The sequence below is a fragment of the Halyomorpha halys genome, unplaced genomic scaffold (genome assembly GCF_000696795.3).
Source record: "Halyomorpha halys isolate HHAL.00 unplaced genomic scaffold, Hhal_1.1 Scaffold361.1, whole genome shotgun sequence".
Taxonomy (NCBI): domain Eukaryota; kingdom Metazoa; phylum Arthropoda; class Insecta; order Hemiptera; family Pentatomidae; genus Halyomorpha; species Halyomorpha halys.
In genome coordinates this window covers 243364-256794 of record NW_027108072.1, presented here as the reverse complement: position 1 = coordinate 256794, position 13431 = coordinate 243364, and the positions used below count along the sequence as shown (strand labels likewise).

The 13431-nt window shown below is 31.0% G+C and overlaps 1 protein-coding gene across 1 annotated transcript in view; it reads left to right on the top strand.

Moving 5' to 3' along the window:
* LOC106681721 (trehalase) overlaps window positions 1-10131 on the top strand; it is a gene marked incomplete in the record, with an annotated part of 50404 nt that extends 40273 nt beyond the window's left edge. Inside the window, 7 exon segments of the mRNA XM_067046471.1 lie at window positions 349-512; window positions 590-714; window positions 3236-3363; window positions 4771-4937; window positions 6650-6833; window positions 6904-7103; window positions 9867-10131. Coding sequence (XP_066902572.1) covers window positions 349-512; window positions 590-714; window positions 3236-3363; window positions 4771-4937; window positions 6650-6833; window positions 6904-7103; window positions 9867-10004 — 1106 coding nt within the window.
* Window positions 10132-13431: the final 3300 nt, after the last annotated feature.

Genomic DNA, 13431 nt, shown 5'->3' with positions numbered 1-13431 from the left:
CAAAATTTCAGAATAATGGTGGTTTAGTCCCTTAGAATCTGATTTGAAATTTATCGTATAATTTATATTAATATTTAATTTATTTTAAAGATGTGACATGGGCGATTAGCATGCAAATTGAGATTAAAAAACAATGACATCGATATTGAAGGTATGGCCAAAGCAATCAGTATGTAGTTAAGGAAATAATGTAATTGTTTAAAAACAAAAATAAAATTTTATAGATTGACTCCTTGAGAATGGCCTGAGGGGCGAAACGTTGGAGAGTTATTTAAGAATAAAGGTTGAGAATTAAATGGATCAAAATTGTGTATATTAATAATAATGTTAACAATATTTTTCTTACAGGAGTCATCGAAAACCTATTATATTTAATAAAAACATTGGGGCACATACCAAACGGTAACAGGGTCTACTACACTCAGCGGACACAACCGCCTATGATTACACTAATGGTTGATTCTTATTTTCAATATACTATGGACTTTTCTATCATTAAGAAATATATTCATGTAAGTATTAGCAGATTCAGACTTAAATAATTTAATTCTTATTGTAACTTTAACAAAATTTATCTCCATTTTTAAAGCTTCTGGATAAAGAAATGGATTACTGGCTGACACACAGGGCCGTAGAGGTAAAAAAGAATGGAAATACATATAAACTTTTTAGATATTTTGCTGTTTCCAATGGACCTAGACCAGAATCTTACAGGTGATTAACATTATCGAAAATATTATATTAATATCGCCAAAGGTGTTGCTATATGTTTACCAAACTTTAGCCAATTAGCTCATGCCCAAGCGTGGAAATAGGTTATTTGAGTAAACTGGCCTGGATTTTTGTGTTGAATGCAGAGTTGGGCCAACATTATTCGATCGAACCATTTTAATACGTCAATAACCATTTTGTATTCGTCAATTTTTTATACGAATAATCTCTTATTGGAAAAAAACATATGATTAACCATCGAATACATTTGTATTCCTATAATTTTATTAAGGCGACATTTTTTGTCTTACAGACCTATGGCAGTATCTATATATTTTACGATAGCGCATAGATTAATTTTAACGTTTCTGATTTCAGATATATTATTGTCCCTTTTAATTAATGTGTTTTCTAAGAGGTGAAAAACGTAAATGCTATCGATTTTAAGATCGATTTATTTCAACTTTTCTGATTTTTAAAATGTTAGGGTCCATTTATGTTTTGGGATATGCAGAATATGAAAATGCTATCGATTTATTTTTAACTTTTCTGTTTTCTAAAATATTAGGGTCGATTAATATGTTTTCTGAGAGGTGGAAAACGTAAATACTATCAATTTTAAGATCGCATTTCGATTTATTTCAACTTTTCTGATTTCTAAAATGTTAGGGTCCATTAATATGTTTTGGGATCTGCAGAATATGAAAATTCTATCGATTTTAAGATCGCGTATCGATTTATTTTAACTTTCCTGATTTCTAACATATTAAGGTCCCTTCATATGGCTTAAGATATGCAGAAAATGGTTACGCTATTAATTTTAAAATCGCGCATCGATTTATTTTAACTTTCCTGATTTGATTGGGCACAATTGCATCCACACCTTTGAACTCAGTATTGTTTTAGAACGGCCAATGAATGTATATCAATGCTCTCCATGTTTTAATTACTTAAAAAAATTTTCCCAATCTTGAATTCAATAATTAATTCTAATTTTGAGAGTGCTTATTTCAAAATTCCGTGTAAATATTTTATTGCAAGCCTCATAAATTAACTTTAGTGGTTTATTTTCATTTATTGTCGTTTATTTGCTACTGTTCAAGTATAAGTTTATTAAGACGTTAGGGGTATTCATGATGTTGTGTTTAATGTAAAATGTTTTATCATGCTAAATGTTATAAGTAGAGGGTTGTGAGCCATGTTAAATGTTAAATACATAAGAGATCCTAGTGGATCTTTTGAACAACTCTTATTATAACCTTTCCTTCCAAAACTTCATGTTATTGTTTATTTCTGAGTTTTGATCAAAGTAATTTTATTATAATATTATAATTTATTACAATATTACTAAATTGAGTGAAAAGTGAAAGTCTTGCTACAGAGTGCCTTATTGATCTTTTATCTTGTTAGAAAGGGGAATAAGATGAGCTAATTAACTACTGTCATTACATTATTACTATCGTCATTCATTGCTTTATCAGTTTTTAAAACATCTAAAACAATATTACCACAATCAAAACACCAACAACGAGCAAGTAACCTAACACAACAAACAAAATGGTGACGAGTTTAGCTGGTCTGTTGCGTGACGTCATTTTCCATTTAACAGGCCCAGTATCAGACATATAACCATGTTATACGTTACATCGTTTTAACATGGTAAAAGAAGGAAATATTTCTCCATTTAATACCCTTTAACACGTTCAAGATCTTGAATACCCCTATTTTATGTTTGGGTGATTAAATTAACAAATATATGATAACAATTCTAGAACGAAAGTTGAATTTATAGGTTATGTAGTACTATTTATATGAGTTTTATCATGTTCTGCCTACTTCACTGGTATTTACGTTTCCTTTAATGTCGGCTATCTTTATTTTGTTCCTTTTATAATGAAAACAGCGTAACTAGCAAATCAGAGCAGACAAAAGTCACAAGAGCGCACAAGCATATCGAACATTGTGGGCAGCCCCATTTAGTCATGTTAAATGGTAAATGCATAAGAGCTCCTAGCGGATATTCTGAGCAACTTGTTTAGTAACCTTTCCTTCCAAAACTTCATGTTATTGTTTACTTCTAAGTTTTTATTACAATAATTTATTACAACATGCCTAAAATAAGTGAAAAGTAGAAGTGTAAAAGTTTGGCAAATGATTATATTTATAAAAAGTCCAAAACACAAGACAAAAGAAAAAAAACAAAACACAAACTACGAGTAATTAACCTAACACGACAACAAATAACACGGTGACAAGATCAGCTGGTCTGTTTCGTGACGTCATTCTCCATTTAACAGACCTAGTAACACTCTCAGCCATGTTACATGTTATATCGTTTTAACTTGGTAAAAGAAGGAAATATTTCTCCATTTAACATAAGTTTTTCCCATTTAACACGCTTTAACATATTAAACTAAAGATCATGATTACCCTTTAAGCAATCTTTTAAACTACAAACTTTGATAGTTTATTTTTTTATTGCAAATTAATGCATTGTGACATTATATTTACTTTGCATGTACAGAGAAGACATAATTAATAGTAAAACAACGAAAACTGATGAAGAAGAATTTTTCATTGATATGAAGTCAGGAGCAGAATCTGGATGGGATTTCTCAACTAGGTGGTTTATAGAAAATGCTACTAACCATGGTTAGTATCCATTAATAAATTCCATTTAATTTAGTTATATATTTATTTTTATTTTATTTTATTAAGTTCTCGACCACTGGGGTCATTTACACTTGAATTACAAAGTTAGTGAAAAACAATGGACAAATTCGCAAAGTAGCAATTAAAGAGTTATATATTTAAGCTTATCTATAATATTGTTCTTTCTTTATTATTTCAATAGCAACATCAAAATTTTGCGGTTTGGTTTGCAAGTGATACGACCGAAGTATGGATATGTATATATGCATACATAGTTGAGCGTAAAAGTAGATATATAAGAAGATGGTCAGGGTTGCGGTCAAGAGAGAAACAAAAATAGTTTACAACTATTTATTTTCCGACTTTTCGCCCCACTTTGCAGGGCAGGGCTTCATCAGGGCTAAGCAGATACAAAAAAAACTGAGAATATTACAAAAATAAGATACAATAAGGCAATTTAAGCTAGGACAAATATTATGTAAAAATAAAGTGATAAGAAATTACATATAAATAAAAGGAAGGAAGACGTAAAATAGTGTGAATATAAAATAAAATTAAATAAACAATGATAAGAATAAAAAATAAGTAACAATGGTAAGAGTAAAAATTTTTTGAAAAATACGTAAAATATACAGTTTAAAAAAAGTACAGGAGACGAAAAAAAAAATAGAGATTAAATAAACGTCTAGATAGAATAATTATAAATAAAAAAATAATAATGATATTAAAATGATAATAAATGAGCTAAGAACAAGTCATTTTAATATCATTAATATTTTTTTATTTGTAATTATTCTTTCTAGACCTTTATTTAATCTTTTTTTTTTTTCGTCTCCTGCACTTTTTACTGTATATTTTACGTATTTTTCAAAAGTTTTTACTCTTACCTTTTTGTTTACTCTTACATTGTTACTTATTTTTTATTCTTGTCATTGTTTATTTTATACAGATACTATTTTATGTCTTCCTTCCTTTTATTTATATGTAATTTCTTATCACTTTATTTTTACATAATATTTATCCTAGCTTAAATTACCTTACTGGATCTTATTGTTGTAATATTCTCAGTTTTCTTTTCTTTTTTTTTTTGTATCTGTTTAGCCCTGATGAAGCCCTGCAAAGTGGTTCGAAACGTCGGACATTAAAATAGTTTAAAACTATTTGTTCTTTTTTTGACCGCAACTCTGACCATTTTCTTATATTTAAATCCTTACGGTCAACTATCTATACATATATATAATGTATTCTTTATATCAGCATAACAATAGTTATTGATAACATGTCCGACCCTGAACTATTTCTTCTTTCTTACTCAAATTATATACATTCAAATATCTGCACCACTGTTGCATAGAGATTAAAATACATCAACATGTACTACAATAATAATAAAAGAAAATGTTCTAGGAAACTTGTCCAGTATTCACACTCGTTACATCATACCGGTAGATTTGAATGCTTTATTGCATAAGAATGCGAAATTACTTGCTATGTGGTTCACAATGATTTCAAATAAAGAAAAAGCTAAAAAATATGAATTACTATCTAAGCAGCTTCTCAAAGGAATACGAGATGTAAGTATTTAGTTAATTATTACAAAAAAATACGTAATATATATTTTATGATTCTGTTACATAACATAGATAATTGAGTTATCTTTCTTTGTTGTTATATATTTCATTCTGTTTAGTATAGGTATTCCCCCGAGTAAAAATTGGGGGATATTACCCAAATTAATTATTATATACTGGTAAGCTGGTTTAAATTAAGAAATTACTTATAGTTTGCTGGTAATGAGTGGACTGTATTTATAATAAATTGATATAATATCCATTAAAATAAAATACCTCTATTCTGGAGGGTTTGAACAAAATAGTAACAATGTGGTTAGTTGGTTAGTGATAAATTTGGTTTCATTACATTAATGGGTTTAAATATTACAGTTTAATTGTTTGATAATCTTGAGGCTTGAAGGTTGATTCTGGTGTGAATACGTATATGAAAGAAGAGTTCCCTCTTGGTTCTCTTTCCTCATCCTTCTGCCGCCGCCGCCTCTCTTGCCTTAGTCTAAGGTTTTACTCCCACATGATTTATGAGAAGAGACCTTCTTGAAGAGTTCTGTCTCTTTCTTCACCTATCCAGGTCAAGATGGCTACTCCAATTGGTTCTTACCCCAATTTTTTGGGGGATCAAGATAGCTGCCCAGGTTTCCTACCACTTATCTTTGCCACTAGATGGCATAATGAATTTCAGTTCAGAAGTGAGGGGGCACCTTTCTTAAACTTAAACTCATTCTAATATTTTAATTAACTGAAACTACAACCCATGTTACTGATATTACAGGAGCCCAAGAGGAAGAATAAGCCAGTCATTTCATCCCAATTTTTGATTACTTTTATGAAAACTATGTATAATTACTAGTCAAAATTAACGAGTCTGCCAAATATAGGCAGGGGAATAAAAAATTGCGGCTGTTTCAAAATGTTAAAAATAATTTATTTTTTTAATTGATATATTTATTTATTGATAGATATTACAATCAGCCACACAGTTGTGGGCAATAGGTAATAGTGATGAATGATCTCATACATACTAAAAAAAAAAACTCTCTTAAAATATATACAAACAAAAGAATAAACAAAATGAACATAATCCAACTATCTGTACGAAAAATAAATAAATAAAATAACATAATGATAAAATAATATATACAATATTTACACAATCGACCTGAGGATCCCTGAGCCCACTCTATCCCCCACGTGTGAGGGGTAGAGCAGAGCTCAAAAGATCCCAGCGCATCCCTCTCGCCGCATCACTGGTCTTGAGTCAGTGGAAGCTGAGCAAGTGCGCTAAAGCCACAAACACTCAACAAAAAAAAAAATTAATTTTTCATTCGGAACCGTTAACCTTAAAACTACCAACAACAATAGAAACTCTAAGAGAACATCATTCTAAAGTAGAGTAAATTTGCTAAAATACAAACCCTAATAGAGTTATTTACGTTCAATAGCTCTCGTGATATAAACTATTTGTTCTTTTTTGACCGCAACCCTGACCATCTTCTTATTATTACATTTTACGGTCAACTATATATATATTAGTAATAAGTAATTCTGCAAAAATGAAGTCTTTCTTTATAGATAGCTACCTTAAATTTGTTTTCCTTTTTCCCCAAATAATAAATAAACTAGAGCAATACATTATAACCATTAGCCGTAAGTATGATAACACTTCAAAATCAATTAAAGAATAGTTGAGTAAGAGTGCTCATATCTGCTCTCAGGTCCTTTGGAATGAGGAAGAGGGCATCTGGTTGGACTACGATATTTTAAATGAAAAACCAAGGAAATATTTTTATCTTTCAAACTTCGTACCTTTTTGGACACATTCCCACAGATTTACTACAAAGAAAGCAGCAGCAATAGCTATAAATTATGTACATAAGATGAACCTGGATCGGTTTGTCGGTGAGAAAATATCCTAGTACATTGCTTCTAACGTCTGTTGTAAACGTTTCTTATCTTCGGATTGTTATAGGAGGATCACCTGCATCTCTAGAATTTTCTGGAGAGCAGTGGGACTACCCAAATGCCTGGCCTCCCCTACAAGCTTTCTTTATCCAAGGATTGGACCGTATCGGATCGAAACATACATCTCACTTAGCATTCCATTACGCCTTGAAGTACGCCCAATCTAATTACAAAGGATTTCAAGACTTTGGCCTTATGTTTGAGAAGGTAATTACATTTACCAACGGTCTGTTTGTTGATGATCGCAGATTTAATTGTTAGAAAAAGAAGATAATCGGAGGATGTGGTAAGTTAATTCCAGAACACAAACAAGTAAAACTATTTTATTTGTAGCGGCATTTCGCTCTAAATTTCAGGCCCACAAACAAAACAAGGTAACAAGCACAATCGCAATAAAATGAAGACAGTATACCAATAAATTAAGAACGCGAAAAGGTAACGTATTAAATAGATTAAGTAGGTTAAATAAGTGATTGTGTTAGTTGGTTCAGACTCCAATTGAATATGTACCTCACATCTATACCAAAAGGCCTTGACAATGCGAGCTCATACAGGTTAGGTGACTGGTTAGAAGATGAATGGACAAGATGAGTCTTATGAGAATTAGCCGTAAGTACTCGAAGGATGGAAACTTAGCTCTGCAGGGACTAGCCTGTCGAAGTAGGTAAGTCATACGGGATCGAGCCGCAGGTCCTTGCAGGAAGGAAACTTCACTGTACAGGGATCCGCCAGCAGTCGCGAAGTGGATTGTAAGTTATTTCTGAGGTATCAATCAACTGGTATCTCATAAAAGTACGCAATTACTTTACTGTGAATCAGTATATTCTTTTATTTATTGCAATAATATATTTAAAATTATGATAATTTTACATGGTTTATACATTAAACTATTTAATTTAAAATTCAATCAATAAATCAACATTATACAACATAAGTAGTGCTGTCTGGCGGTAAGCGATAAAGGTGTTAGTTCTTCCGCTCTACCAGTAGCTACCAACGAAAGATTGATGTGGTATGGGGCGCCAGCATAACACCACTTCCACTTACCTCCCTAGTTTGAGTTGAAATGAATCTTCGCTCGTTTCACTGAGGGTATACCTAATTTGACCAACTCCAATTTTAACAATTTGCAGAGAAATACTTTTAAAAATATATCTCGTTGCAAATTTATACATTTTTTTTAGAAATTCCTAAAAAAAAAAATAGTAAAATATAAAGTATAAAGTGGTACTTCCGGTTGGTCTGTTTTCACGAAAAAGTCGCTGTAACATACCTCAGACATACACATACATACTAAATATGTAATTTCAGCTCGGTATGGCTTTCCATTTCTGTGCTAGACTATACACACACACGCAGACCATTTTGCGAAACTTAGTTATTTGGACTCAGCCAATGACATGGTCGCAATGCTCCTCCTTACTACATATTCCATATATAGGTAAGTATCAATTTAAAAATATAACAGAAGTATGAAAATAACTTCAGAAGTTTTCTTTGTGGTTGTTATCTTCTAACGATTATTTTTATTTCTTATTTCTCAATTCTTTCTTATGCGGTTGTTACTGTGTTTTTATACCTGATGGAGACCGGAAATTTTGGTCGAAATCTCGGTACAAATAAAAGTATAATTGTTGGAAGATAGTCCGGATGGCGGTCAATAAAGGTACCAAAATAGTAAAATTCTACTCTTCTGAGAACTATTCAACTGAGAGAAGTCCACTATGTTACACTCTGACAGGTTATTACCCCCGTGTTTATTGGTTGTTTTTATCAATTTTCTTAATATCTCCCTTTTACATATTACTATACCTCACCTATACCATATCTACTTCTCCTATCTGTACTACCTTTTACACCTACCTCTTTACCACATTTATAACTAATTTTAATGAGTATTTTCCTACAATTTATTAGTCTAGATCTGTATTTAGAACTTCATCACACCTGAGTATATTTATTAGTAACTTGCTTCCAGTCCACCTACACGGATATACTTCCTTATTGTTATTGTTAATTATTCTATAAATATAACAACTGTTTTGAAATTTTTTTATTTTAATGTTTTGTTAATTCTAAAATGTTTGTACTCCTCGACAAACAACTAACCTGGAATCCTCACACAAGACTGAAAAGACAGGAAACTGCACGCAGATTCCGACTACAACAGCACTTACCAGACAAACTCAGTTCTAAACTGCCAACTCATTACAAAAGACTGATGTACATGACAATAATAAGGCCCATCTGGACATACGGAGTTGAGCTTTGGGGATCCACTAAACCTTCGAATGCCTCTCGTATCCAATCCTTCGTAAAATCCTCAATGCTCCTTACTTTGTCACGAATAAAATCATCCATAAAGACCTAAATGTTCCTTATGTAACCAATCTAGCCCGAACCTGATATCATTCCTTCCGTTATAAACTCCCTATCCACCCAAACCCGCTAGTTTCTTACCTTGCTTCCTCTTCCATTCCTGGAAATCCTCCGAGGTGCCTGAAAAGAAGATGGCCTCGTGACCTTATATTGTAAAATGTTTTTAGAGTTCTACTACTAGGTAGTTTCTCTACATGCTGTATCATATCATTATGATCTTACTTCAAATTTACTTGTTGTATTTTATATACAGTGGTAAATGTCAATAAATAAATAAAAATGTTTGTATCTTGTCATTTCATTTAGCTCTGCAAAATGAGGCAGAACATTGGTTAACAATAAATAGTTTTATTTTTAATATTTTGATACTTTTATTGACACCCGGACTATCTTCCTATAATCTACTTCATACGGTCAACTATCTTCTTCCAATACAAATAAAATAGTTTCACTTGTTTGTGTTTTTGAATCTACTGACCTCCTCTGCTCCCCTTACTTACTTCTCATTAGAATAATAATATTTAATACGTTGTTGATATTTTAATTATAGTTACTATAGTATTTTATTATGCCCGACTTCTTTGTTTTCAGTACGACGCCTTACTAGAAGGGAGGACTGGAGCTGGCGGTGAATATGAAGGACAAAGTGGTTTTGGATGGACAAATGGTTTCATCTTTGAACTCTTGGATATGTGGGGAATGGAAATGACTTCTAAAAATGTCTCATAGGCTCAGAGGAATTATCTCGGTTCTGACTTTGAGTATGAGTCTATGTTCTGTACACTGTATCATTGGCCAATATAAAACATCATGGCTATCTTAAAGTTTGTAATAAATAAATGTTTTCCAAAAATGACATGACTACATGACTTGGAACCCATATAACTGTAACTGACGTACTCATATTGTGTAGTGTTTAAGTAAAAATGGATGCAGAAAATTTTTGGATGCTCTGAATACATACAATCTAAACCTTTTAACGAGCTTAATGAGTTTATAGTTATTGTTGTGGTTCAAAGACAACAGAAGTGAAGTGCAATTGCATTGAGTTCGGGAGTGAATATTTTGCATAGTTTGTGGAGTTTAATTTTGAAAGTTAAATCATTAGTTACAAAGGATGATGTTGCTGATTGGTCAAACTTTGATCCATCTGTATAGATTATGAAGGATTCTGGGATCTTTTGAATTAGACAAGAAAAGTGAGCTTTATATTCAACTGGTTAGGTATTATTTTTTGAGTATTGAGTATATGGACAGGTCTAGAATTGTTTTAGGACGTTCGAGGGTCCATGATGGATGATTGTTTTCAGATTTGACAATTGTTATAGTTTTGAGAAAAGCGATAGCCGAGGGGAGTCTTTCTGATAACGAAAGTGTTGAATTTTGTTTTTGTCGAAAAGGAATGGAAAATTTTGGATTAAAAATATATTTATGTGTCGGATGTTTTGTCTTTGGATATAATTTTGAACTGTAGTTTATGGCTAATTTAGATCTTCTGAACAAAAGTGGCGATAGTCTGGATTCAGAGCATAAGCTTAGAAAGGGGGGTTTGTCCGAATGCTCCAGTTCCATTAATTGAAACACGGGGAGCACAAATATTCGTCTTTTGGCAGTTCTAAAACAATACAAACTAAAAACAAACGTGTAGATGCAGCACAAGCGAGCCTTTGGTGTGTGCCCAAAATCCAACACTCAAGAGGTCCTCCGCAAATTCAGACCAACTTATACCAGCTAACCCAAATAACTCATCAATGAGCTTACTACATGCGAGAATTTGCCATTGTCTGATAAAAATGTAGAGGCACTTTTAAAAATTTTAAAGGAACATCAATTACATATTAAGTTTAATTAAATCTCACATTCTTAAATGAACTACCAGTTTTTTTATGATAGGTAACCCGTCTTTTATGAAGGTATATATGTTCCATACTCTACTATTGATTAGGATAAGGACAAAATCAGTTTTTATTAATTTCTGGTTTGATTGTTTTGCCGAGGTGGTTGTGTTAAATAGTTTGGACTCTAATAGAATATGGAGGTACTCTATACCTGAAGGCCTAGATAATGCATGCTCAAATAGGTTAGGTAGCTGAATGGACAGGATGAGCCTTACGGGTAGGAGCCATAAGTCCTCGGACTGCCCTCTGCAAGGTTCCAGCTTCACTCGTGAAGAGGTTTGACCAGTACGAGCCGTAGGTTTTTACAATAAGGAAACTTTGCTCTGTAGGGCTGGAACCTGTAGTCTCAAAGGGGAATGTAAGTCAGGTGGACATGAACCGTAGGTCCAAACGATAGATGAATTACAGGAAGAAGAGGTCCAGAGAAATCAGAGCATTTCCAAACATAACACTGATTCACTATGTACTCACTGCCACATAAAAAGGAAAATGTCCTGAAGGGGAAAATCGCACTGAAGTTTTTCAATTTTTGCCTAGTCAAATCTCTGGGCAATTAAATGCCAACAGAGATGCAACTTGCAAGACTTCGCTTTTAGTGTATCAGAAGATGCTATTGTAATATTTATTGATTCTTATAATGTATAAAGAATATTACGACATATAACATGGTTATTAATTTGTATAGTCAAAGAATTCACAAGAAATATACATTTCAATATATGTGCCCATAATTATGAAAGTGGTGTAAGTTTTTCATTTCTACATACCTCCTTCGTCTCTATCGGAATAGTACCCGGTAGGACGAAGGCACCTTCCTGTAGGACCTGGCGGCTAGGGATGGGATATCGAAAGAAAAATATCGTTATTGATATCGATATCGGATAGCAATGTCGATATCGATATTATATCGAAACTAAAATATCGATATTTTGAAATATCGATATCGAAAATTTAACGAATTAAAGTAATAATAATTACAAAATGATAACATAGGAAGACATATTTTATGTCATACCTAATCAAAATACATAAGGAACTCTTAATAACTATGAAACAAAGCAACACTACGACAACCATAACAAATATAAACTAAAATATAATTGTTTTATTTAAGAAAATTTAAAAATAGAATATCAATATTTTATTTTGATAAGTACATATTTATTTCGATATTTCCTCTTGTTGTAATTGATAGGGAATATGAGCATCAATATTCCGATGTTATTTTATCGAAATATCGATGTTTTGTTTAAAAAGACTAGAAAATTGTATAAAGATTTTAAAATAGGCATATCGATATTATATTTTGATAATTATATATTTATTTTGATATTTTATATTGTTTTAATATCGATATGGTATATAAGAACAATAATACGATATTATTTTATTGAAATATCGATATATTGTTTAAAATGACTAAAATAACATATAGAAATTTTAAAATAGGAAAATCGGTATTTTATTTTTATATTACATATATATTTCGATGTTTTACACTATTTTAATATCGATATGGTATATTAGCAACAATATTCCGACATTACTTTATCGAAATATCGATATTTTGCTTAAAATGACTAAAATAACACATAGAGATTTTAAAATAGGTATATCGATATTTTATTTTGATAATTACAAATTTAATTCGATATTTTACACTTTTGTAATATCGATATGGAATATTATCAACAATATTGAGATATTATTTTATCAAAATATCGATACATTGTTTAAAATAACATATAAATATTAAAATAGGAATATCGATATTTTATATTGACAATTACATATTTTTTTCAATATTTTGTGTTGTTTTAATATCGATATGGAATATAAGCAACAATATTCCGATATTACTTTATCGAAAAATCGATATTTCGATGAAAAAATTTCGAAATATTATTTCTAATCTTTGATATCGATATTAATAACTACGTAAAAAAAGAAGGAACATGAAATTATCAAAATAAAATATCAATATATCTTTTTTAGCTTTTCATAAAATATTATATTTTTCTTTCATAAAATATCGATATTTCGGTGAAAAAATATCGAAATATCGTTTCTAATCTACCATATTGATATTAATGACAATGTCGAATATAGAAAGGAATATGAATTTATCAATTTAAAATATCGAAAAACTATTTTTTTGCTTTTTATCAAATTTTCTTAATCTTTGTTATCCAATATCGATATATTTCTATTAAAAAAATGATTGAAATATCTATATCGATATTATTAACAATGTGAAA